At 39.7% G+C, this 24,229-nt stretch overlaps 1 protein-coding gene across 1 annotated transcript; it reads right to left on the reverse strand.

Moving 5' to 3' along the window:
- Positions 1 to 5,774: 5,774 nt before the first annotated feature.
- LOC133708502 (ethylene receptor 2) lies at positions 5,775 to 10,163 on the reverse strand. The gene is made up of 3 exons (XM_062133966.1): positions 9,530 to 10,163; positions 7,274 to 9,167; positions 5,775 to 6,545 (listed from the first exon to the last, which is right to left on the reverse strand). The coding sequence occupies exons 2-3, from the start codon at positions 9,026 to 9,028 to the stop codon at positions 6,003 to 6,005; spliced, it is 2,298 nt and encodes a 765-aa protein (XP_061989950.1). The 5' UTR covers positions 9,029 to 9,167; positions 9,530 to 10,163; the 3' UTR covers positions 5,775 to 6,002.
- Between the last annotated feature and the right edge of the window lie 14,066 nt (positions 10,164 to 24,229).

The raw sequence follows: 24,229 nt of genomic DNA on the forward strand, positions 1-24,229 counted from the left end.
ATGTGTGATCTCGTCACTTTAGTAGGGATCGAGATGAGACATAGTGGGGACAGACTACGACAATTCATGTCGTTCCTGTTGAACATTTGTGTTCTTATCTCCCCCTAACGACGGGAAGACTGTCTCATCAAAGTGACAACCCGCAAATCTAGCGGTAAGGAGATCGCCATGCAAGGGCATGAAGTGGCGGACGATTGTTAGAGTCTCAAATCCAACTGAGTTGCCCATTCGTCTGTAAGGACCCATTATAGAGCGCTGTGGCGGTGCAATGGGCACATAAAGGGCTCATTCAAATGTGCGTAAGTACAAAATACTAATACCTAGTCACTAGCTGTAATGCAGATATACATTGAGTGGCGGTAGGTCGTAGACGAATTAGCATAGCTGCATGCGATATTGCATCACCCCAAACGGATATAAGAAGATTGGTGCGCATTACCAATGTCCGGACTACCATCGTAGTCGTTTCCGCGAGACCATTTAGGTGTGTTCATGGGAATATGATGTCCAACATCAGTCCCAATGCAATAACCATCGAAAGTCTTCGAAGTAAACTCTCTAGCATCGTCAAGTCCAATTGACGGAATAGGATGATCCGGGGAGTGAGCCCGTTGTTGTATGATATGTGCTAGGAGTGTAGCATAAACAGCATTTACAAGTGGACAATGGCACAACACGTGACCAGCGTGTTTGCGTGTCAACCAACATCATGAGATATTTAAACGTCCGCAAGTTGGTTGAACTAGTCCACAGAATCTCTACGGATTCTATGTAAGAACATAATGAGTATTTTCATATCCTTTGCATAGGACGGTCTCAGTCCTAATTTCCCTAAGGAACGGGCTTTGTAAAACGAGCGAGAGGTTTTAGAAGCAACCAATGAGAATTTTGGTTGAGCCTGAGCGTCTGAAACGCTATTTGAAGCAAGTTGGTGATTGCAGCATCACTTGGGGCGCCATCACCATGATGGACGCCATCCATGGCGTCATGGATAGGGACTGCGCCAGCCCTAGGCTGGTGGTGGACGGAGGCGGTGCCTTAGGCAGCTGCGTCAGTCACACTTAGTCCAGAAATCAACTTTTGATTCATGCTTCGTTTCGCTCGAAAGAAATGATGTCCATGTGAAGTCTTTAGTAGACGGATCATCATATCATGACTAAGATGATCCATCCTGTCGTGACAAAGCCAATATGTGTCTAAATCCAAGAGATCGTCTCTCATAACTTTATTGGATTAATAGCTCAAATAGTGACATAGAATCCACTAGAGAGACACATAAACTTCTCTAAGATGCGCATTTGTTCGCAATCATTAGAGGTATTGCAAAGGAACTCATTTCCGTTCTCTACATGCATTTTCGCATGGAATCCGTTGGCTATTCATAGGTGCGATTGGCCCTAGGAGCGTAGAGAGTTTCTGTGACAGTAATTAAGGTGCCATTCGGCAATTGGAACTTGGGCTATTCCATGTCCTTGAATTAATACTGATGGCCCAGCCACCGTAGTCAGAAAAGTCATATGCTCAGAATCAAAATGCAGTCATAAAGAACTCGAAATTTTATTCATAAGCCAACGGAGTTACATCATTGTCTCTTTGACCAAAGAAAATCTAATCCAAAATGCTAGCTAATGCAAAACAATGGTAGTCGTCTAACTTCTTTCGGTAATTCCAAAATAAATGTGACCAGGTGAGTAGAGAGATGTCGGTGGAGCAAGGCTCGCTTAAGTACCACTAATCTCATAACCTTCCTAGACATCACACTTACTTTGGGTGAACTTACTTTGAAGAAAGACCAAACCATTGGAATTTACTACAAAAATATATGGCAATTGCCTATTACATCTCTTGGAAAATTAAAGACTTAAACAAAATTGGCGATCTATTGATCCCAGCCAGATTTGTAGTCTTCAACCCTTCACTCTAGATCATCTTTTTGATCGTCTTGTCCCACATAGTAAGCTTCTCTTGCTTCACAATATGCTTTGTAGGCGGTGACAGTTTCTTCACGAGCTCTACAAATGTGTGCCCAATGATCAGACACTCCACATCGAGAACATACATCTCTTTGCTCAAACTCCATTGATTGAGGCGCTTTGAAAGCGTCATTTACATGGCTCTTAGTGTTGGTGGTGCCACCAACATGGCCAGAGGCCTTGCCTTCTTCTCTCTTTCCACGTTGACCTCTTCGGTTCCGTGTTCGCCTATTTTGGTGATTACCTTCCCAAGTAGAGTGATTATGTGGACCAGAAAGTCCAGAAGTATCCCTAAGGTTAGGGTTTTGCTCTTGGCGCCTTCTCTTAGGGGCGCGAATATAATTGAATTCCGGAATATGCTCTATTTCCACGGGTCTTGAATTATAATTCTTCACAAGGATGTTGTCATGCTTTTCAGCGACATTCATAGCTCCAATGAACTCATGAAACCTTGTGATCCGTCTTGCAGTAACATCAATTCGATAGTTCTTAGCAACCATCAATGCAGAGACGGGGAAGGTAGAGAAAGTCTTCTCAATCAACATCGCATTTGTGATCTCTTTACCACAGAATTCCATTAAGGATTTAATGCGAAGTGCTTCCGAGTTGTAGTCAAGAAATGACTTGAAATCACAGAAGCAGAGGCTATGTCATCTCACTTCTAGGTCAGGAAGCAGGGAGTCATGGACGTTGCCAAATCTTTCTTCGAGTGAGACTCACAGCCTTCTGGGGTCTTCTTCATTCATACACTCGTACTGGAGCGAATCATCCATATGACGAGTCATTAGGATGATGGCTTTCGCCTTATTTGCCTCTAAGGCTGCTCTAGTTGCTTCCAAAGCTTGAGCTTGCTCAACAGTTAGCACGTCCTGGCTAGGCTCGAGAATCGTATCCAAGATTCCATCGGCCTTGAGATGCTGGCGGATATCACGAACTCACCTGTGATATTCAGAGCCAGTTGTTCCCAATGAAGCAAAGTCCAATTTGTTCTGGTTACTCATCCTGAAAGAGAACAAGAAATTAGGGTTAGTTTCGGAGCGAAAGAGCGAAAAAGGCTACCACGAAAACAAATAAAATTTCTGAGCGTAGTCGCTTCCAAGAAATTAGGAATTTCCGAGCGTAGTCGCTTCTAAGAAATTCGATTCCAAGAGGGGTTGGATTAGATCGAAACAATGATGTTTGCGGTCGATCGTTTTATCTCAACAAACTCTAAGTTTGGAGGACTCTACAAGCTTGGAGTGAGCACGAACCCCCACAGTTCGACTTAATTTGGTCTCCCCTATGATAAAGAAAGGGGGTAGAAGAAGGGAGGTTGCAAGTCCCCAAAAAAGAAGAGAAATTAAATGTAAAAACTCTAAAAAAACGGGAACTTTTAGAAAAAAATACCACGAAATAGGTTGCAGGAAAAAGTCGTCGGAAAAAAATTGCAGGAAAATGGTCGGAAAATTGGCCGGAAAAGTGGTTGACCGGAAAGTTGACCGGCATTGACCGGAGGGCTGACCGGCGTTGACCGGATGCTGACGTGGCACTGGTGTTGTTGCTGACGTGGCAGTGGGGTCCGGTTGCTGACGTGGCGAAGGGGTCCTGCTGATGACGTGGTAGTGGGTCCATATGCTGACGTGGCGGCTGCTGACTTGGCAGGCTGATGTCAGTGGGCTGGGCTTTGACTTCTTCCTTTTGGGCTGGGTTGCTTCTTTCTTCTTCTTTTCTTTTTCTTTTCTTTTCTGCTGGACGATCAGGCAGCCGGTTCAGCAAGTTTTAGGCCAGTTTTTTGACTTTTTATTCCGGTTCCTGAAACTGCAGATCAAGAGGCTTATGCTACCAAAATTTGGTGAAAATTAGAGGTCCAGAAGATGGTGAACCGGTGGAATATTTGCTGCGAGTTGTATGGAGCTTCTGGTGGCCGGTTCGGTAGGTTTCCGGCCGGTTCTTGCGGTTCCGCCGCCGGTTCTGGACTCTTGGAATCGAGTTCTTCAAGGTTTGAGGTGGAGGCAGAAAAGGCTTCAAGGTTTTGTATTCGGATTCAAGGTTTTTAGCTTCTTGAATCAGGGTTTGGCTATTTGTTTCAGGGTTAGGGCTTAGTGCTGATAACGTGTTTTAGGAAAACTGAAATTGGGAGAGAATAGAGTCGTGCTTTCAATGATAATAGGGGTCTCTTTATATAGAGGATTACAAGCATAGAGATAGAGTTGTACATGGAAACATAATCGTACATTGATTGGATATCTCCTAAGATTCTCCGAGAATATCTCTAATATAAACCCTATTTCAACTAGAGCAAGTAACCTTGAGTTTGGGCCAGACACATATTCTGGATTTACTTGAACAGTTTGAAGTTTTTTCATAGATAATTTTATTGTTATATGAATCTTATGAATATGATTTTCTCTTATTGAATCTTATTTCTCAATTGTAGAAAAGAAACTTTTGATTTAAATACATTCATGTACTCTACTATGTAGTTTTATTTTAGATTCATTTAGTAATATTTTATATTGATTAATTTATAAAATAGTTTAATATATATATTAACAATCTCGCACAACGTAAATTTACTTCACCTTAAACTCCAAATTATCAGGTTCGGAGCTGGTTATTTGCGAAATTTAACATGTATTAGACAATCTATAAATGATTTTGTGAGAGTTTATTTATGCATCAACATAGACTAATAAGTAAATTTAATAAGAATCAACTGATAGCCGCTAAGATATTATATGTCATTGGCATAATCCAAGCCTAACAACAACTCCAACAGTTTCCTCATATTTTGATTTTTCTCTATTTTAGGGTAAAATGAGTCTCTTTTGCTCCAACAGATTCCCTATAACTATCCTCATTTTAGGGATAGTGAGGAAAGAGAAAACAAAATTCTCTAAATTGACAACAATCCCTAAAATTTTAAGGAAGAATTTTGGAGATTTTAGAGATTGCTGTAAAATAAGAAATCTGTTGGAGTTGGAAATTAAAAAGTACTTAAGACTTTGACTTTTGTTTCCCTATAATACAAAAATTATAGAAAATCTATTAGAGTTGCTCTAAGATTCACTATATGATGACAAAGAACTCACAACGAGTCCACATAGATGATATGATTTTCAATAAGACATCACCCAATTCCACTTTCCGAGACATATACAACACCAGCAGTAGCAAATTGATAGGCAAGAAAAGCGACGGATGACAGAGAAGAAGAATTTCGTGAAGGGAATTTAGTCCTCAAATTTCAAACTCCCATCTATGAAAACGTCAACAACTTGGAAATACAATAATTGACATAAAGAAAACCCCATTTTTATTCCAACATTAAAATAAAAAGTCATATCCTTTTGAGCAGAATTTATAAAATACTCAACTTGACCCCTTGGAAAGGGTCCACTTTGATTGTTTCAATATACATAAAGAGTCCATGTACGTACTCGGTTCATGCATGGCTAGCTTTCTTTTTCTGCAAAAGCTAAACTTGACCCATACTCTTCTTCCCCCTTTGATCGAAATATCCTCTGCGATTTCCTTTACACATTGTTTAAGGACCTCAATCTAGCTAGCTCCACAGTCCACCATTTGGTTTGACCGAGCAGCAGTCACCCACCCGAAGACTTCATCATCCTTAAACCAAGAAACAATATTCAGGAAGGAGATGAAGATTTCAAAGTAGTCGATTCTGAACTCGGACGTTGAATGCAGGGTTAAATGTCGAACTGGGAATGTAGGGTTGAATGTAACTTCTATTTACTTTAGAACTTTTTGTTGTTCATTAATAGATGGATGTCTGGAAGAAAAATTTGACTACCTGTGATCTGAGTCTGAAACTATCTATGTAAATATATTTTATAACAAGTTCGATCGCACAAGAGAAAAAAAAAAAAAAAAAAAAAGGAGCTAATTTTAATCTTGTATACCATTCTAACTGTGAATGTTGGTGTAACACCTCTATGCTTTTGATGTTCGGAGAAGGAATGATGATTTTGGAGCCAAAGAAACTTGCTACTTCATCCATTGTGCAAACTATGAAGCGCTGCGGTGTCATCACACAATTTTGTTTGCCTGCACCAGGACTCTTCTTAGCTCGCTGGCAATCCCTTGCAACAATGCTGGTTTTCGGATAACTCCATTGATCCCAATCTGCATGCATCTATCCCAAACATCTTCATCTGCACTGGCAGTTACAGCGATGATCAATGGCCAAGTGCGGCTTCGAAATTTTCTAATTCTCATTGCGACTTCATAACCATCCAACTCGATCATTTGGAGATCTAGAAAAACGACTTGGACAGAAGCTCCAGAGGGACCAATGGCAGAAAGGCATTCAAATCCAGAGGAAACAGCGGTTACGTTGCAACCTAGCTTCTCAAGCAGTTTCCGGGTCACAGCCCTATTCACATCATCTTCATCTGTTAACAGAACTTGCAAGCCTCTGAAAATAGAATTTGAATGCGAGTGCTCCGATGATCCTCCAGGTTCAGAGATGGTTATTGCAATGGACTGCCGAGGTTGAAACCGGAGAACAAGTGCCATGCTTTGAGCAAATCCTTGAGGATTGGGGATTGCCCATATGTTTCCTTGCATCAACTGACAACAAAGTGTTATTAGGAATGCTTCAGCAAGAAAACGAACACAGATGTGTGAGCTTGTACTAAGAGTCATTCTTCTCAGGAAATTGTAAAACTAGCTGATTTACAAATAGATCAGGAAAATGAAAACAAACGACCTATTGAGAGTGAATGACTCCGCTTCTAGAATATAGCTTACGAGTGCAGTATCCAAATTAACATTGCAGAATGCAGACAATAAATTGTCTCAAAAATTTAATACATGCAATGCTTAAGCAGTTCAATCTAAACCAAGTTCTTGACAAAAGTAGGCAGAAAAAAATAAGCTATAACAATGTGTGCAAGGAGACTAATCAACACCAACTCCAGCTACTCCAAGTCACCTACATACAAAAACCACCTGAATCTAGCTTCCCTAACCAGGTATGGCAGCAGGAGAATCTTTTTGTACTAAGACTAACATTCTCCCACGATAAAGATATGGTTAACATGTCATCAAAATTGATTGTCCTACATACCTGCAACTGATAAAGAACTATGTTTTTCTACACGCAGATGACCTATTTTTACACGGAAATGTAAACGTTTCCTCATGCAGATTCTAGCTAAACAAACATGTTATGTCTGCAGTTTCTAATGTAAAAAAGATTGCACACTAACTTACAAATTCTTGATTGCTGAAGAAAATAAATAAATACCACAGGCCATCACACCCACACACAGACACAAAAAGTTTATCATTCTCACCTGCACTAGCCTTTTGCAAATGTTGAAGCTCAAGTTCTCCTCAACTCCTTCACTGTTGTATCTCTTACCAACAAGCTGCATCGTTGGATTTGTGCCATCTGATTGAGAACCACCGTTGCTTATCCCAATCTCGAATCTAACATATACATCACCAGCATCAGATGAGTTTTGTCTCCAAGGTGCCCATCTTTGATCATTCCTCCCCTGACTTCCATTCTCTGAAGAAACCCGAAACACGACCAACCCTCCCCCCTGGTTTCCATTCAGCAGGCTCCCAACCATATGCAAAATCACCTGAAAAACCCTTCTTTCATCTCCCATTACATGATCAGCTAAGGACTTGTCAACCTCAATTGCAAAACCAAATCCCCTATACACACACAAGCATTTGGCAAGGCAAGCTGCTTCTTTTATCATTGAATGTAACCGGAAAGATCTCATCTCTAAAGGAAATTTTCCACTATCCTTGGCTGAATTGTCCATCGCATCATTTATTAAGGTCGATAGGACATTGCTCGTCCTCACCATTGCATCAACAATAACTCGTTGATCATTATTCAAACTCTCATCCTGCATCATGGAAAGCAACCCCAAAACTGAGTGCATTGGCCTTCTCATCCCATCACTCATTACCTTCTGGAATGAGTTTCTTGCTTGGCTTGCCAACATAGCATTCATCTTCGCCTGTTGCAAGGCTCGATTTTGCTCAGCCAATTGTTCCCGCATAAGTTGGGACTCTTCAAGGATTGCAGCATGGGATAAAGCCACAGCCACCTGATCAGCAACCACCTTAATTATCTCAAGTTCCTGGCTGCTCCAAGATCTAGGCTGTCCACCAGGGAGAACCAGAACCAACATCGCATAACAAGTCTGGATCAACTCAGGGGTCCCCCCTTTGAAATTGGAAACCCGAAGCATTGGCATCCGTATTGCAGCTACTGGTCCCGGCTCACCAAAATCACCACTGCTTCCAGACACGAGTGCTGAATCTGGCCCAAGGATGTTGACCCCATCACTCCCTTTGATAAGTACAACATCTGGATCACCTATTGGTATAGAAAAGTTGTACATATTAGAATAATTCCTCCCTTTCAACTCATGGGTCAGGATCATCTCCGTTTTAATTTCATTAGGCATCCAAACTGCACAGTACTGCAAACCCAATGTCTCAGATAGCTCAAAAAGGGTTGTGGACAATATTGTATGTCTATCAAGAGACTTGCGAATCTCTTGGGTAAGCATTCGAACATGCATTCCAGCTTCTTTCTGTCTCATTATAATTCCAACCTCTCTTCCAAGATCCCAAGTCTTCTTCTTCAACATAAATTCTCTCACTTTGACTTTGAGAAGCAAAGGAATGAGAGTGATGAGCGTTATAGCAGTGGCACATGATACCAGAGCAGTGAGAATTTTGAAAACTGTGAGAGCAAGCATTAGCTGAAAAGGGTGAGGACCATAAGTCCAGCCATTCAGCAAATGTGTCATTCCACATAGCACAATGAAGGCAATAAACTGAAAGAGAACCCATTTGAAAGGTACATTCGAGCAGCTGATAAAGTAAAGCAGCTCAATGGGGATCGAAAAGTAGGCCACCGCAATCAAGAAATCGCTCACTCGCTGACATTCTAGAATGCTCTCAATGCTCCACAAGCTGCCCTCGTCGTCACAATTGCACCGCGGAAATCCATTATCAGACGCCGAAACACATACGAGGAGCAAAGAAATTGATAGCCCAGATGCTAATGCCTTTAACATTGCATCCAAAGAACTGCTTCCTCAATCCATCAATCAGTAAATTACCTGTGAACCTTCAAACCCCCACTATAGACTAAAGTTTCAGCTAAAACATCCATGGACTACAATCACAAATCCACAACCTCTAATTCCCCGTTTCCTGTTTAAAAAAAAAAAAAAAATCCCCTCATTAAGAATTTGAAGGAATTCAACAGTAAAAAATTTGAGATCCAACAACAACCAAATAGTACAGTTTTTCACACCATGGATTCATGATTTTCTATAAAATAAATTTTCCTCAATTAATACAAAAACCACCAAATGCTATAACTTTCATAAACACCAGCCCAGAAAAAAAATATTAGAGCAAGAAACCGTTTCTAACTTTCTACTATACAAACCCCACCACACCAAACCAACCACTTAACTTAGAACAAAACAAACAAACAAACAAACAATAAAATAAAATAAACGCAGGCCAAAGCAGAAAAGAAAAAAAAAAAAAAAAAAAAAAAAGCGTACCTGAAAACCACACTAGAAACGCTTCAGAAACCCAGATTCCAATTCACCCACCACCATCTTCTTCTTCTTCTTCACCAGATCTTCCATGCAACAATCTCAAACCTCTTCTCCAGCCATCAACAATGACCCATCAAACACCACTCCCCAAAACCTCTCATTTAAAAATATTACAAACCACCACACAATCTAGCCACCCAAAGCCTTCTTTCCCACAATCCAAAACCAACCCAGCACCAAATCCCAATAATATAAAATATATACAAAACCCAAAAGAAGAAAGAAGGAAAAAAAAAAAAAAAAGACTATATCTTTTGAATTAAAAACCACCCACCCAATACCCAAATCTTCTGAAAAACACTACGCCGTCCACCTCGGGCCGTGTAAACCGCTTCTCAGGCACTAAAGACTCAACCTTTTTTTTTTTGGTACGAAGGAGAGAAGTGAGACGATTGATAGCAACACAAAACCAAAACCAAAACCGGGTGCCTGCCTTCCTCTCTTTGTCCTTGATTTTTACCACCTCTTGTTATTCAGCTCCCTTTTATAGGAACAAAGTAGAAATGAAAAACGAAAGAGCCCGAAAAATAAAGCTCTCACAATATTTTCAAAATTTTCCGAAACAGAAGAAGAGAAAAAAAAAAAAAAAAAGGGGATGGATTTTCAAGAGAGAGAAAGGGAATATTGTTTGCGCCGTTGTTTCGCAGGGAGGGCAGGAAATTAAAAAAAAAAAAATTAATAAAAAAAAAGACGAAAGAAGAATGAGAAGAAGAAGAAAGAGGAGGGGGGGGGGGGTGCGGGGCCCGCAGCTTCTTCACATTAGGAGAACTTGGACGCCCTTTGACACACAACGTCCTCGTCACATTTGGGGTTTCATTTTTTTTCTCAAAACGGGACCAAAAAAAAAAAAAAAAAAAGCCACGTGGCGGGAGGAAGGTGGGGGATTTTGGAGGAACCGGTCCGGCTTTTTCATTGCTAGCGCGTCGCTGTCACGTGATGTAACGGGGGGGGGGGGGGGCATTTAAACAGGGGTGATACGTTGTATGTGTACAATGATGAGAATTTTTTTTTTTTTTTTTTCACTTTCGTTGAATTGAGAGGCGGTATTAGGTTTTCAACCATGTTTCTTTATCAGCCATACAAAATGCTATTTACTTTATGTTTTTAGTCTTGAGGTTGGGGAGTTTTAATGTATACCCAATTTTGGTGAGATGTAATATCTGAGGACGCAATGAATATTTAATCAGTGGCGATACGTTGTATGTGTAGATTAAAGAGAAATTTGTACTACTGTTCAATTCAAAGATAGTATTATGTTTTCAATTGCGTTTCTTACTTTCTTTATTGGTTATCTAAAGGGAGTAGAAGATAATGAAGAATTATTCAATTGAGAGCATTCTATGTTTTTGGTCTTGAGATTGAGAAATTTTAATGTACACCTAATTTTAGTGAGATGTGACGTCCGAGAACGTAATGGGCATTTAAACAATGGTGATACGTTGTATGAGTACACTAAGAAGAATTTTTACTACCGTTGAATTCAAAGGCGGCATTACATTTTCAACTGTGTTTCTTTATCAGCTATCCAAAATGTTATTAACTTTATGTTTTTAGTCTTGAGGTTGGGGAATTTTAATTTACACCCAATTTTTGTAAGATGTAACGTTTGAGGACGTAATAGATATTTAAACAGTGGTGATACGTTGTATGTGTACAATGAGACGAATTTTTACTATTGTTGAATTCAAAGGTTGTATTACGTTTTCAACTGTGTTTCTTTATCAGTTATCCAAAACGTCATTTACTCTATGTTTTTAGTTTTGAGGTTGGTGAATTTTAATTTACACCTAATTTTTGTAAGATGTAATGTCTGATATGACGTAATGCATATTTAAACAGTGGTGATACATTGTATGTGTGCACTAAAGAGAAAATTTTACTACTGTTGAATTCAAAAGTGGTGTTACGTTTTCAACTATGTTTCTTTATTGGTGGAGAGCATTATTTTGCTTTATGTTTTTGGTCTTGAGGTTAATTTTGTTAGCTTCTCGATCGACTTGTTTTGTTGTTCTGGTTCAATTAATCTGGTCTTGCAAGCTTTACTTGATACATGTACTTTTGTCGATCTTGATGTTGAACTTAGTAGTTTCTTGATGGACTTTTTGGCCGTGATGTTTAATTGGTCGAGTTTTGCAAGTGTTACTTGATACATGTACTTTTGTCAATCTTTTTGTTGAATTTGTTAGTTTCTTTTTTTATGAAAAGAATTTGTTAGATTCTTGATTGACTTTTTAACCGTGATGTTTAATTGGTCTGGTTTTGCAAGCGTTACGTAGTCTATTTTGGCATCATTCTTAATACATAATCAGACTTAATCCAAAGGTGGTGTTACATTTTCAACTGTGTTTCTTTATCAGTTATCCAAACTTCCAAAGGGGACTAGAAGTAAATAAGAAGTTATTTTTTGTTGCTCTTGTTCAATTGATCTAGTTTTCCAAGCTTTTGTTGATGTTGATGCTAAATTTGTTAGTTTCTTGATCAAATTTTAATCGTGATGTTTAATTGATCAGATTTTGTAAGCTTTACATAATCTACTTTGTCGTCGATCTTGATGCTAAAATTCTTGATCTTTTTGTCAATCGATCTTGATGCTAAATTTGTTACTTTCTTGATCAAATTTTTAGTCGTGATGTTTAATTGATCTAATTCTATACGCGTTACACAATCTACTTTGTCGTTGATCTTAATGCTAAATTTCTTGATCTTTTTATCTATCTTGATGCTAAACTTGTTAGTTTCTTGATCGACTTTTTGTTGCAGTGTTCAATTGATCTAGTTTTGTAAGAGTTACATAATCTACTTTGTTGCCAGTCTTGATGCTAAATTTCTTGATCGCATAATTTGTTGTCGTTTCGTTCAATTAATTAATTATTTTTGCGAGTTACATGCACTCTTATACTGATGATTCTCTTTTTAATGTAATCTACCATTTCTTTGATTTATTGTTTGTTTCATGTAACATTTATTCTATTAAATCATATAAATTCAAGGGGAAATGATCATTTACCCAATTTCAGCTTAAAAATTGCCCACTTGCCCGACTAAGAGTTTAAAAACCCCATTTACCCAAAACAGAGTAAGGGATTATTTCCCTATTACCCAATTAATTCTTTTTTTATTCTTTTTATTTATTTTTGGGACTTTTTTGCCATCTCCTTCTTTCTCACTTAGAGAGAGAAGTCGTTCGATACCTTGCTGGACTCCGGTGACTAGTGGCCGGCCGCTGGCTCCGGTGACCGGTGACCGGAATCCGGCGACCTATGACTGGAATCCAGCGACCGGTCCCTAATAATACCCAGTAACCATATTATTGCCCCCCAGTAATCATATTATTGCCCTCCAAAAATCATATTACTGCCTCCCAAAAATCATATTATTGCCTCCAATAATGCTATTATTGTCGTCCAGTGAATTGTATGAACTCCCAAAACCAAAATGAATACACTACAGGCACAATTGATCAATTTATAATCATATTATTGGCTCCCAATAATCATATTAGTGCCTCCCAATAATCATATTATTGCCCCACAATACAAAGTCCAATGTCTCTACTGCCTCCCAATAGACCACAAAAAATGCACCATTTTGTAGGATTCACAGATAATTTGACTTTCATACACAGAAAACAACAGGTAATTTATCAAAACACCACACTATAGTGATCTCTGTCCCTCGTATCAAAGTCTACTGGTGGCCAATAATGTGTCTACTGCCCCCCAGTAGACCATCAAACAAACCCCACAGTTACATTGCAATCTCAAGATACCGAAAAAAAAAAAAATGCTCTGGGCACCCATTAACGTGTGAGGCCGGCTGTTTTTTTCGCCGGTGCTTCCCTGCGGCGGGTTGGGGTCTCTTTGTTTCGGTTTGGGCTTCCCCTGTGGACACCCATGCTTCTCCAGCCTGATTCCGGCACGATTCCGACCGGACTCTTCTCCAGTCTCTCACCTGCAGCCCTTCTCCGACCGGTCCCAGCCCCAACGCAGCCCATCTCCAGTCGCTCACCTGCAGCCCATCACCGCAACGGATCTCCGACCGGTCCCATCTCCGCCTTCGTCTTCCCCAGGTCCTCTTCTCCAGTCTCTCACCTGCAGCCCATCTCCGACCTACCTCAGATCGGTGATCCGTGATTGAGGATGGTCGGCACCAGACCAGTGATCGGCACCAGAACGGTGTTCGGTGATTGGCAGAGGTCGACGAAGATGGGGATTGGGATGTGCTAGCCGGCACCGAGATCGAGGTCGACGAAGAAGGTGTTGAAGGCGTGGTTGCCACTGCCGGCTGGAGAGAGAGAGAGAGAGAGAGAGAGAGAGAGGAGGTGGAGATCGGGGGGAGAGCGAGAGAGTTTGGGAAGGAGAGAGTGACTGAGAGGAGATGGATGAGTTTAAATTTAATTAATATGGGCAAAACTGTCACTAGAGGTTAGATTGGGTAAATGGGGTTAAAAAACTGGTGCGGGAGTAAGTGGACAATGTTTAGTCTAAAATTGGGTAAGTGGTCACGGCCCCTAAATTCAAATATGGTGTTACATTTTCAACAGTAGTGATACGTTGTATGTGTACACTAAAAAGAAAATTCACTATTGTTCAATTCAAATGTGGTGTTACGTTTTCAACTGCGTTTGTTTTTCAATGATCCGAAGGGAGTAGAAGAAAATGAGGACTTATTCAATTGAGAGCGTTAGTTACTCTATGTTTTTGGTCTTGGGGTTAATTTTGTTAGCTTCTTGATCGACTTGTTTTGTTAGTTCTTGTTCAATTGATCTAGTTTTGCAAGTGTTATCTGATATACTTATTTGTGTCGATCTTGATCTTGAATTTGTTAGTTTCTTGATCGACGTACTTTTTTGTCTTGATGGTTAATTGGTCTGGTTTTGCAAGCATTACATAATCTACTTTGTCATCGGTCTTAATGTTAAATTTCTTGATCGAGTATTTTTTTGTCGTTTTGTTCAACTAATCTAGTTTTGTTGCAAGTTATAGGTATCTTGTAATGATGATTCTTCTTTTGATGTAATCTACGATTTCGTTGATTTATTATATGTTTTATGTAACATTTATTCTTTTGAATTGTATAAATTTCTTCATATTTTCCTTACTAAAAAGAAAAAGAAAATTATATATTCTCCATGTGAGTAAGTATTTTTACTTTTCAATTCATAAAGGTTACGGTTTTAATTTTGTTTATACTGGGCATATGACATGCACTGCCACCGAAGGTACACATCATCGGCCACCCTAACCACCGGACAACTCACCAGAACCACCACCAAAGGGCAACACTCAGAGCCATGCCGATCGGAACCACTTATAATGGCTGGCAAGCATGGTCGAGCAGTCACTCATGTCTTGAGGAAAACTTGCAAACTGTCACACATCGGGCCTAAGGGAAACCAAACTCCCAAATCTCACTATAAAGGGGTCAAATACTTCCAAATCAACTAAGTCCAAACTCTGCTCTTTTTGTACCGTTACTTTGTCTATATATCGCATCGGTATTGATTTAGGCATCAGAGAGTTTGAGACCGGTACCCCCCGGTCTTCTTTCTGACCTACCTTTTTGTGGACAAGATCGCATAGTAGGATATCGGTGATTCAATTAGTCTACGGGACCTGTGGAACTATACTGAAATATTTGGCGCTAGAAGGAGGTCTGATCCCTTTGTGTTCATCACCATGGTTCACCAGCATGACTAGAAACGATACTAGTGATCCTGGAACACTCACGTCCCAAGAAATGGATAGGCGAACACTTGATTTCTTCTCTCCTAACACTGATACATCTATCGTCACTGATTCAGCGGGACACCCACTCGGTGACCATGTTGCTGCTTACGACTGGATGAAGTGAGACAATCTTCAGCTAAAAGAACAGGCTGCAAAGAAGCACGTAACGACACCCGTTGCTCATAACATGATTACCGATATAGAAGACAAGAACCAGATGTCCAGGCCGCACTGCAGCGCATGTTAGAGAGCAACCAACGCAGGTTAGCAAGCCCTTAGTAGTGTTGTAAGTACTTGGACTACTCCCCTCAACACATGGCTTTCCCAAGATCTCAAGGAAAACAGACATGCAAAGAATAAGGAGGTTATCTCTCCTAATTGCTCGGTGACCTAAAGCAAGGAAAAGAAGATCGCAGAATCATATCATGAAGAGAGATTCAAAGAGGTTGATTCACTGATCTTGAGATAGAGGTGTATTTAATTCATATCATATTTGCATGATTCTAAATTGATATGCATTAATTGTACTTATGCTCAAAATCTCTTTTTGTATGCATATCCGATTACTTGTTCAAAACAGTTTTAAAAACCTTTCTATATTTATCTTATTTTGTAATTAAGATAAGATTTGATTGAGGGGGAGTCTTGCTTCCCTATAAAAGGTTTTGAAAACTATTTTCGATGTAGAGATTTTCCATTTGAAAAAATTGTGGTTATTGAATCATTAGTATTCGTGTTTCAATCGTTTTCTGAAAACTCTCATTTATGTGTTTCATATGTTCATTTGCATAATCAATCATGCTCATAAATCATTCTCAAGATCAGTGATTCGATCAAGAGCAGGGAAGGATTGAAGATAGATTGTCTAGAAAGGTCTATTGTGTTAGTTAGGAGTTAGAACAATTATAAATCAAGTTGGCATTTGTTGCTAAGTGAAAGTGTTTGTTATGAACAACACTACTTGTATATTGTAAACTCCTTTGATTCATATTGGATTGTTATTCGTGTTGGCTACGTTAAAAGCCACGCAGTGAAGTTTCCTCAGTGGAGAGGTTTACACTGCGTTAGCAAATCTCGTGTTGTGAATTGTACTTTCTCTAAATAAATTCATAGAAGTAAAGTGATTCATCAACACTTGTTCCATCGAGTATTTTGAATTGGCATCAGAGCGGGTTCTAGAATCTTCTAGTGATCCCAGGAAAGATGGAACATTCACGTGATAGGGCTGCTGGCGGATCTATAAATAGTCCTCCATGGTTCGAGGGTGGATGTGAAAAATATACTCAGTGGAAAATCTACATGAAATCATATCTCTATGCTCAAGATGAACATGTGTGGAATATTGTAGAAAATGGTTGGACTTTGCCTATGGTAAAAGCAAAAGGAGAAAGCTCCTCCACTGCCACTCCCAAACCAAGGAAGGATTGGACTGAGGAAGAAATTTGTGATTTGCAAGCAGATTTGAAGGCTAAGAACAGTATTTTCACAGCCCTATCTGAACGAGAAAAATTGAGAATCAGTCACTGTGACACTGCCAAGCAAGCATGGGATCTTCTACAGACTACGTATGAAGAAAATAAGAAGGTACGTGCACAGAAACTGCAAGCACTGATATTTGAATTTGAAACCATGACTATGGGAGATGATGAAACCGTGGATGATTTTCATGGTAGAATTCTTAAAATCTCCGGTCAGTGTCGTAGTCTGGGAGCACCTTTTGATGAAGATAAGATAGTTAAAAAGATACTCAGGGCCCTGCCAGAAAAGTTTCATTCAAAAGTCACTAGCATAGAGGACTCGTTTGACATTGACGAGTACCCACTTGATGAGCTCATTGGAAATCTTAAAACCTATGAGATGAGGTTAAAACCTGAGAAGAAAAACAAGGGTGTAGCCTTCAATGCAGTGAAAGGAACAGAAGAGGAAGAGGAAACACAAGATCTTGCTCTACTGACAAAGGAATTCAAAAGATTTCTCAAAAGCAAGAACTCCTCTAGAAATTCGAATGCTCCTAGAAAGAATAATTATACCGGCAGTGGCAATCACAGTGACTACACCAACAAGAGTGGAAAAGGATACTTCAAAGGAAATCACTCAGGAAAGCCAAAGTCCTATGAATGTGGTGGCTACGGTCACATCTCTACCGAATGTGGAAATAGGAAGCATGAAAATGGCAACAACAAGTCTCTACTGTCAACTTGGAGTGATGATGAGTCTCAAGAAATTGAAAACGTAGCACTGGTATCATCATATCAACCTGATTCAGATAGTGACGAGTTTTTCTCTGATGATGAAACAAATATCCGCTGCAGACGACTCTACAAAGCTTCAAAAGCAACCCTGCTAAAAAACTTGAGTTTGGAAAAAGAAGTTGATTTTCTGAGAACCGAGAAAGAAAAAATGGAGCAATTATTGGAATCAGCAAATTTACAAGGTGAAGCTGCCGATTTACAAGGTGACCAAGGAATAGTGACTTGGAAGACTGAAAGGAATGAGTATCTCAACAAGATAAAATTATTGGAACTGGATGTTAAAGGACAACGAGCATTGAACTTGGAACTGTTGGTTAAAAACGAAACATTGCAAGAAGAGTTAAAATCGACTCAAGAAAGGTTCACCAAGTTCGATGTCACCTCTATTGCCATGTCCAAATTACTCGGATCCGGAAAAGCTCCTCATGACACTTGTGGGTTAGGATACACTGGAGAGAATTCCAAATGTACCAAGTTCGTAAGAGCATCACGACCACCTGTTGAAAAGGAAGAAGTCTCCACTGATGATTCTGTCAAAAATGTGAGGGAAGGTCAACCAAATCAAAACTTCCAGGTAAAACTTGACCAAGAGTCTCACACCGGTCAGAACAGGTACGCAAACCCTAGACCTTTTATTCCTACATGTCATCACTGTGGTAAGATAGGCCATATCAGACCTAGATGTAATGAAAGATTTTCAAAACCACGTACATCACTCTCTAGAAAAATGCACTGTTGAATCTCTAAGTTTTGAACTTAAAGAACAAAAAGAACTCATAAACAAATTAACAGAAATTGTTTCAAAGAGAAACCCTCCAACTGAAAAAGGAAAAGTTGTTTGGACTAAGAAAAATGAAAGTAGATATCTTCAGTCTCATATTGATAAAACTGATCATACTTGTCTCTTTGCTTGTGCAAGCAAAACTCAACAAAGCTCTCACATTGAGGCATCTTGTTTAGTAGCCCTAACTGTATTAGCTGACAAGAGACGAGATTTCTGGTATGTCGACAGTGGATGCTCTAGACACATGATTGGAGACAAATCCTGGTTCGCTTCTTTTGAAGATGAGAACACAACAGGATTAGTCACATTTGGAGATGGAAGGAAAGCAAACATTCTAGCTCGAGGTACAGTGAACACCCCAGGTATACCTAATCTCAAAAATGTGCTATTCGTTGAAGGCTTAACTGCAAATCTGATTAGCGTAAGCCATTTGGCTGACGACTACGAAGATGTATGGTTTAACAAACAGAGATGTTTAGTCTTAAATCAGAAAGGAGAAGGTGTCATGGGAGGTAAGAGATCTTTTGATAACTGTTATCACATTCAAGCTAATGAATCTTCCAGCTCGCAGCCCTGTCTGTATGTAAAAAACTACAGAGGAAACCTTTGAACTCTGGCACAAAAAGATGGGACATGTAAACTATCAGGACTTGCTGAAATTATCTTCCAAGCAATGTGTCCGAGGATTACCAAATTTAAAGGGCAAAACTGACAAGATATGTGGAGACTGCAAAATTGGAAAGCAAACCAAGGCTCCTCACAGGGTGGTGAATTCTGCAACAACCACAAAAGTCTTGGAACTTTTACACATGGAAATCATGGGACCAGCTCAATCTGAAAGCATTGGTGGTAAGAGCTACATGCCAGTAGTTGTCGATGATTTCTCAAGATACACCTGGGTAAATTTTTTAAAAGACAAGACTGAAACGTTTGAATCTTTTAAAAACTTGAGTAAAAAATTGATCATTGAAAAGAAGTCATCAAATACTAGCATAGTGAGAGTAAGATCAGATAATGGTACTGAATTTAAAAATGCCTCTTTCTCTAACTATTTTTATGAGCTTGGTGTGTCTCATGAGTTCTCAGCTCCAATCACTCCACAGCAAAATGGCATTGTGGAAAGGAAAAATAGGGTTTTGCTGGACATGGCTAGAGTAATGTTACATGCTGCAGGTTTAAGCACAAACTTTTGGGCTGAGGCTATCAACACTGCTTGTTACACAATAAACCGAGTATTTTTCAGACCAGAAACTGATCAAACAGCTTATGAGCTATGGAAAGGTAAAAAGCCAAATGTTGGATACTTTCATATATTTGGTAGCCCTTGCTACATTTTACGAGATAGAGAGCACCTTGGAAAATTTGATGCTAGAAGTGACGATGGTGTGTTTTTGGGATACTCTCTAAACAGTAGAGCATATAGGGTTTACAATAAAAGAACCCGAGTTGTTATGGAATCCATTAATGTTTCTATTGATGATCAATGTGTAAAACAGGAAGAATCATATGCAGATCCATCACCCTCCTCTATCACACCACCACCAATTGCAGAAGCCTCAACTGATGAAGAGGAAGAGGAGATCCCCGACAACATTTTTGAACCAGCTCCCATCCAAAGGAAACGATTCAAGCAAGTTCAAAAGGACCACTCCTCTCAAGATATCACTGGAAATCTGAAAGATGGACTGACAACAAGGAGAAAAGCTACAACTCAGGTAAGTGCTTCTGAGGTAAGTGAAGGAAATGTATTACTTTGCTTTATTACTGAAAATCTGCTAAGCATGAACATTATATCTCATTTTGGTTTTGTGTCTATCGTTGAACCAAAAAATATTAAGGAAGCTTTATTGGATGATAACTGGATTAGTGCCATGCAGTATGAGCTAAATCAGTTTACTAGGAATGATGTGTGGTACTTGGTACCTCGACCTAGTAAATGCAATGTTATAGGAACCAAGTGGATTTTCAGAAACAAAAGTGATGAAAGAGGGAATGTGACTAGAAACAAAGCTAGACTAGTAGCTCAAGGATACTCTCAAATTGAAGGTCTCGACTTTGACGAGACATTTGCTCCTGTGGCTAGATTAGAATCAGTTAGATTACTCCTTTCCATAGCATGTCATCTTAGGTTCAAATTGTTTCAAATGGATGTCAAAACTGCTTTTCTAAATGGGAACCTTCAGGAAGAAGTTTATGTGGAACAGCCACCAGGTTTCCAAGATCCACATAACTTAGATCATGTCTACCGTCTCAAGAAAGCTCTCTATGGGCTAAAGCAGGCTCCCCGAGCCTGGTATGAGAGGCTCTCCACTCATCTTGTAGAAAAAGGGTATGCCAGAGGATCTATAAATAAAACATTGTTTGTAAAACGAACCAAAAATGACATTATCATTGCCCAAGTGTATGTTGATGACATCGTTTTTGGTTCCACTTCTAGATATCTTGTCAAAGAGTTCCAATCTGTCATGGAAAGTGAGTTTGAAATGAGCATGTGTGGTGAACTAACCTTCTTTCTTGGACTGCAAGTAACTCAGATGGACACAGGCTTATTTCTCTCTCAAACAAAATACGCTGAAAATCTGATCAAGAAATTTAGTCTTGAATCTAAGAAGACAGTGAGCAATCCCATGAGTACCACTACTAAGCTGAGCGAAGACCAAGATGGGAAGTCAGTTGATCACACAATGTATCGTAGTATGATAGGCAGTCTGCTCTATCTCACTGCCAGCAGACCCGACATATCTTACAGTGTAGGAGTGTGCGCTCGCTTTCAAGCTAATCCTAAAGAATCACACTTGGAAGTTGTCAAGAGAATCATTCGCTATATATCTGGTACAGTTAACTGTGGAATTTTCTATACCTTCGATACTAACGTGGAAATTGCAGGATACTCTGACGCTGACTGGGGAGGAAACTTAAAGGATAGAAAAAGTACTTCAGGGGGATGTTTCTTCATTGGAAACAATCTGGTTGCCTGGCATAGCAAGAAACAAAATTGCATCTCTCTATCTACTGCAGAGGCTAAGTATGTTGCAGCTGGGAGTTGTTGCACACAAATGCTATGGATGAAACAAATGCTTCATGATTATGGCATTCCTCAAGGTAAGTTGTCTATCTTCTGTGACAACACTAGTGCTATCAACATCACCAAGAATCCTGTTCAACACTCTCGCACAAAGCACATTGATCTTCGATATCATTTTATTAGGGATTTGGTTGAACAAAACATACTTGAGTTAAGCTTTGTGCCCACTGAAAATCAACTTGCTGATTTGTTCACTAAGCCTCTTGACACTGCTAGGTTTGAGATGTTGAGAAATGCCCTAGGGATATGTTCTAAGCATTAAGGCACAAGAATGAATGTCCACTATTGATTGAGGAAATTGTGATCTTAGTATCCCTTGACCACAGTCACTAGTGAAATGTACATATTTTCAACTATGTATCTGTTATTGCCATGCCTTATTCTGGACAAATACAATTGTGTACTCATGTTTAGTCACTAGATCACGTAACCCTACTATGCACTCATAGCCTATGTGGTGGCATACTATGTGTTTCCTGTCACAAGAGATTCAGTGAAGTAGAAGAACTGCTTAAAATGCTCAGATGATTCATTCCCTCTTCTCAAAGTAATCAGGTCCTAGTTGTGGTGAACTTTCTAGGGTTTGCAAGAAACGAGAATGGATAACTATTTCTCATCTCTCCGAGTAATCAGGCCTTAGTTGTGGTGAACTTTCTAAGGTTTGCAAGAAACGAGTTGGTGAGTGATCTTTGCACGTAAAATACAATATTGCTGACCACGACTCGAGAATCTCTCCATGGAGCATCCTTGATATGTTTAGTACCCTAAGAACATCTGTTCTGGGAGTTGCTGAGAAGATTCTTGCTACATGAGTTCAAATTGTCACAAAATAAAAGAGGTCACTGACTCAACTTAAAATTCGTGCTTGGGAACAATATTCCCTACTTCTTCTCAGTAGATATCATGAGCTTGGTTACATGGTTGGTTCACCTACTTCACTCCTTCTCCATGTCACTAAACCTATCTCTAAGCCCCACATCCTAGTTATATTCACTTTCCTCACAGCATTATTATCTAAGGTCTGACTATGAGTACCAATTCTTTTTGTTGATAGAATACATCATGCTTCGTACTCTGAACTATGTTCCTTTCACTACGTGCTTTGTGCTTTCTGTGATTAAACTATGCTATATTTTCTCTCTTCAATATGACCAATGCATTCATTGCCTTGATACTTAGCCAAGGAAACGATCATGTGATATAATTGCAGATTATGGGAATATTTCTGTCTCTTCGTTTTCCTTTCTTTGCTTGCCATCTGGTTGCACTTAAATTCCTTATTAATTAAGCCTAAGTTGAGGGGGAGAAGTAAGTTGCATGCGTGTATCTCGGAACACTAATTGTCATAATTCCTTTCCCCAATTGAGACGCTATCCCAACCGGTGTAACTTTTGGTTTTCTAACCCTACTGGTTCAATATATATAGCCTCTCTTGTCTCCCTCGGATTTTACTCTTGGTTGTCTCTGTGTGCAGGTTCTTTCACCAACTGCCTTCTCCCCATGGTTCGCACAAAGCAAACCACTCGACTTGGTGGACATCGCCGCCTGCCTCCTCTAGAGGAAGGCCGTCAGGCCGCTGCCAGAGCCGGTATTCTCCATCCCGGCATGCATCGTGCACGCAGTCGGAGCCCTCCTCTTCGCTCCTCTGATGCATCCTCTGCTGCTCCTCCTCCTGTCTCTCTGGATAGTCTCCGTGACCAGATCTTGGTGGCCGACTAGCGAATTGCCTGCCTTACTACGGACATGGACGACATGCATTCTCTTCTGGTTCGTACTCGTCATGCTCTGACCACCCTCACACAGGAGATCCGGAACATGCAGCGCCACCCTCCCGGGTTTGACGCTCCCCGTCCTTCCAACGCCATGCAGGAATATCAGGAGCCTATCGCCCCAGAGGAGAGCTCAGATTCCATTGATGAAGAAGAGTTTCTGGACCAAGTCACCAAACTTATTGAGGAGTTCGACGTGCCCTCCCATTCAAAGGGGGAGAAGTAAAGATTTTTTATTGATGTTTCTGTTTTTGCACTTTTAATTTTTTTTGGACAAAGTTATTTTCTTTTGAAGTTGTAAGTGCATAAGCACAGATCTTGGGATGCTTCTTATTATTAGTATTAAGTAGTTTTATCTTGGCAACTTGGATAGGAAAAGGATGGAAACTGATTCCTTTTTCCAAGTTAGCACCTTTCGTTCACAATATGTATATGTCTGTTTAAAACATAACATGCAGGAATACCAAGATGAAAAATCGTCATGTGTTGAATGGGATTGCCCAAAGGGGGAGATTGTAAGTACTTGGACTACTCCCCTCAACACATGACTTTCCCAAGATCTCAAGGAAAACAGACATGCAAAGAATAAGGAGGTTATCTCTCCTAATTGCTCGGTGACCTAAAGCAAGGAAAAGAAGATCGCAGAATCATATCATGAAGAGAGATTCAAAGAGGTTGATTCACTGATCTTGAGATAGAGGTGTATTTAATTCATATCATATTTGCATGATTCTAAATTGATATGCATTAATTGTACTTATGCTCAAAATCTCTTTTTGTATGCATATCCGATTACTTGTTCAAAACAGTTTTAAAAACCTTTCTATATTTATCTTATTTTGTAATTAAGATAAGATTTGATTGAGGGGGAGTCTTGCTCCCCTATAAAAGGTTTTGAAAACTATTTTCGATGTAGAGATTTTCCATTTGAAAAAATTGTGGTTATTGAATCATTAGTATTCGTGTTTCAATCGTTTTCTGAAAACTCTCATTTATGTGTTTCATATGTTCATTTGCATAATCA

The sequence above is a fragment of the Rosa rugosa genome, chromosome 5 (assembly GCF_958449725.1).
Source record: "Rosa rugosa chromosome 5, drRosRugo1.1, whole genome shotgun sequence".
In the NCBI taxonomy this organism is placed as follows: domain Eukaryota; kingdom Viridiplantae; phylum Streptophyta; class Magnoliopsida; order Rosales; family Rosaceae; genus Rosa; species Rosa rugosa.

What these genes read in the sequence shown, in the direction of transcription:
- LOC133708502 (XM_062133966.1), bottom strand. Translation starts at nt 9,028, where the DNA reads ATGTTAAAGGCATTAGCATCTGGGCTATCAATTTCTTTGCTCCTCGTA. An exon ending in TTTGCAAAAGGCTAGTGCAG is followed by an intron (nt 6,546 to 7,273) that starts GTGAGAATGATA and finishes CTTTGTTGTCAG; the next exon opens with TTGATGCAAGGAAACATATG.